This window comes from Peromyscus maniculatus, chromosome 8, assembly GCF_049852395.1.
Source record: "Peromyscus maniculatus bairdii isolate BWxNUB_F1_BW_parent chromosome 8, HU_Pman_BW_mat_3.1, whole genome shotgun sequence".
Lineage (NCBI taxonomy): Eukaryota > Metazoa > Chordata > Mammalia > Rodentia > Cricetidae > Peromyscus > Peromyscus maniculatus.
This window is the reverse complement of record NC_134859.1, coordinates 43,389,040-43,392,500: the sequence shown is the minus strand read 5'-3', so window position 1 is coordinate 43,392,500 and position 3,461 is coordinate 43,389,040. Positions and strand designations below refer to the sequence as shown.

Sequence of the window (3,461 nt, the reverse complement as noted above, 5' to 3'; positions counted from 1 at the left end):
TGCTGGAGGATTAGAAGCTAAAGCATTGGGTGGGGGAGGGCCGGGGGCCAAAAGGTATGTATGGTTCAGGGCTGGGGGATGATGGTGCTTCAGGACTGTGGGGGACTGTTCTGACTCCAAGCAGCAAAGGTTGTGAAGGGCTGAGTGGCTGGGAGGCCTGGGGTAAGTCCTAGGAGAGTGGCATCCAATCTGGGGCTGAGCTGGACTGGCACTGCCCTGTTTTCCCCCTCTGCCAATAAAGGCAGCATGCAGGCTCTATGGCTCTATGGGCCTGGGACAGAGGTGCATTTCCCACAAGCTGGAGCTTTCTTGGGGAGCTTTGGGAGAGAGAAGACAGGAAGGGTGGGAGCAGGGGTCAGTGGGAGATGCTCTGTCCCTATCCTTAGCACATAGGGTGAGGATGCAGATGAGGAAGACCTTTTCTGCAAAGTAGTGAGCTCAAGGTCACTTGGGGTGTGTAAGTAGAACACAATTGCTGGACGAGCCTGCAGGCACCTCAACTCTGGGCCCCATCAGTTCCTAGTTGTCACCTGCTGACCACCAATCATACATGCCTGTAGGTCCCACCTGCTCGCTCCCATGACCAACATGAGCTGGAGCTTCCTGACGCGGCTGCTGGAGGAGATCCACAATCATTCCACCTTCGTGGGCAAAGTGTGGCTCACCGTGCTAGTGGTCTTCCGAATTGTGCTAACGGCTGTGGGTGGCGAGTCCATCTATTCGGATGAGCAATCCAAGTTTACCTGCAACACGCGGCAGCCAGGCTGTGACAATGTCTGCTATGACGCCTTCGCGCCCCTGTCGCACGTGCGCTTTTGGGTCTTTCAAATCGTGGTCATCTCCACACCTTCTGTCATGTACCTGGGCTATGCAGTCCACCGCCTGGCGCGCGCCTCGGAGCAGGAGCGCAGGCGCGCCCTCCGTCGTCGCTCCTGCCCCCGGCGCGTGCCCAGGGCTCAGCTGCCACCGCCGCCTCCTGGCTGGCCGGACACCACGGATCTGGGTGAGGCGGAGCCCATACTGGCGCTGGAGGAGGAGGAGGACGAGGAGCCGGGGGCGCCCGAGGGCCCCGGGGAAGATACGGAGGAGGAGCGCGCAGAGGATGTAGCTGCCAAGGGGGGCGGAGGTGATGGCAAAACGGTGGTCACTCCTGGCCCGGCCGGGCAGCACGACGGGCGACGGCGCATCCAGAGGGAGGGCCTGATGCGCGTGTATGTGGCCCAGCTGGTGGTAAGGGCGGCCTTCGAGGTGGCCTTTCTGGTGGGCCAGTACCTGCTGTACGGCTTCGAGGTGCCACCCTTCTTTGCCTGTAGCCGCCAGCCTTGCCCGCACGTGGTGGACTGCTTCGTGTCGCGGCCAACCGAGAAGACGGTCTTCCTGCTGGTCATGTATGTGGTTAGCTGCCTATGTCTGTTGCTCAACCTCTGTGAGATGGCGCACCTGGGTCTCGGCAGTGCGCAGGACGCTGTACGCGGCCGTCGGGGAGCCTCAGCGCCGGGTCCTGGCCCTGCGCCGCGCCCGCCGCCCTGCGCTTTCCCATCCGCCGCCGCCGGTCTGGCTTGCCCTCCCGAATACAGCCTGGTGGTGCGCGCGGCTGAGCGGGCGCGCGCGCACGACCAGAACTTGGCTAACCTGGCCCTGCAGGCACTGCGCGATGGGGCGGCGGCGGCAGCGGTGGTCGCGGATCGGGACAGCCCGCCATGCTCAGGGCTCAATGCAGCCTCTCGGGGGGCTCCCAGGGCGGGTGGCCCAGCTTCCGGAACCGGTAGCGCCACGTCGGGGGGCACCGTTGGGGAGCAGGGCCGGCCGGGAGCTCAGGAACAGCTGACCACTAAGCCCAGGGCGGGCTCTGAGAAGGGCAGTACAGGCAGTAGGGACGGCAAGGCCACGGTGTGGATCTGAGGGCACTGGGGAGAGAGCTCAGGGAGGGCCTGGCTTGAGGGGTCAATGGAAACCTTTCTGTCCTCAACCGGGACCGCTGACAGACCCCCTAAGGGCTTTTAGAAGAGGAAGCTGAAGACCCTTAAGAGGCGCTGGCTCAGGTATCTCCCTGCAGGATGGGAAGGGGAGTCACCGGGGTCTTGTCTGTGGCCCCTGGGGAGGGGGGAGGGGGCAGAGCTGTGTGCCAGGAACTGACTGGCCCTCCAGGCTGTTAAGCAGATGACCCCTCCGTCATCCACTGGGTCTACCAGTCCTTCCTTTTAGGCTCTCCTGCAGCTTCCTCATAGGATGGAGATGTCTGGCATGAACCTTTTGGGGACTGTGCTTACCCTCACTGCAGGGGCATATAGGTTCCCCTACAGCCCCCTCAGCCCTTACAGAGCCAGGGAACTCCCAGGTCCGGGACAAGCAGATAGATAGCCTTCATCTACTTACTCCCAGCTCTTGGCTCCCTGCTTGAGGCAACTGAAGGAGGCCGGGGCAGAGTACAGCCTCCAATCCCTGAGCTGAGGTAGCCTGGCATGGGCCATTTCTAGGACATCCTGGAAGTTCTCTCATGCCTTGCTGCTTAGATCCATAAGGCTGTGGTCCAGGGCTGTGGTTTTGGCCATGTTGGAAAATTAGAGCTCTGGGGAGCCTGTCCCTATCGTTTGTGCCCTTCTCCCTGTTTTAAAGCCAACTTCCAGAACAAATGAAGAAAATAAAACTAACTTTTTGTTTACACCCAAGTGTGTATGTGTGCTTCTATGTCTGAGCCCATATTGCACACTGGCCGCTGTGCACCGGTGTGTGTGTGTGTGTGTGTGTGTGTGTGTGTAACCATGTGTTGTGGGTCTTTGAGCATTCAGAAATGTATTCGCTGCAGTCCATTGCAGGGAGACAGCTTAACTGCAGGGAGGCTGGGAGAGGAGACCCCTCCTCAGGGACAGGCTTGGGAATAAAGCTGGAGACCAAACCCTGGAGGTCATCAGACCTATGATGGTGCCACTTGGTGCCAGGCAGCATGCCAGGGCCGGGTGGTAGGGCTTGGTGGAGCACACAGATGTCAGAAACAAAGAACAGTCAGGCAGAAGGTCAGCCTGCAGCTCGGGGGACAGAGGCAGTCCATCTTGGGCTGGAGGTGTGTAGTGCTGGCCAGGACAGTGGTGTTGACTTTGGAGAGATGAGGGAGGAGGACAGAGGACAGGGAAACACAAGCCACTCCTAGCCAGGAGCAATCTCAGAGCAGACTCCAGCTGCCTCCTGTGACGATGGCCAGGACCGCGCTGCACTTCCCAGCGGCACATCCCTTCCTGGAGTCCCTGAGCCAGGCTCAGCCCAGCCTCAGTCTGACCTCAGCATGATTGCAGTCAGATAGAGCAGCCTGGGTCCCTTTCCCTCTGGAGCCCACACGCCTGGTCCCAAGTCTCAAGAGAGCCCTTACTCCAGCTGAGCCCCACTCCCAGTGAACCCTGCCTTCAGGTGAACCCCACCTTATAGTGAACTTAGTCCTCAGCTGAGTCTTAGCTCCTGGTGCATCT

General features: G+C 60.4%; 1 protein-coding gene across 2 annotated transcripts in view; it reads left to right on the top strand.

The window, feature by feature from the left end:
- Gjc2 (gap junction protein gamma 2) overlaps window positions 1-2,658 on the top strand; it is a 9,126-nt gene extending 6,468 nt beyond the window's left edge. For both annotated transcript variants that reach the window (XM_006997213.4, XM_006997214.4), the window contains exon 2: window positions 561-2,658. In XM_006997213.4, coding sequence (XP_006997275.1) covers window positions 580-1,902 — 1,323 coding nt within the window. In that variant the 5' untranslated portion in view covers window positions 561-579 and the 3' untranslated portion in view covers window positions 1,903-2,658. The remainder of the gene's footprint in view (window positions 1-560) is intronic.
- Window positions 2,659-3,461: the final 803 nt, after the last annotated feature.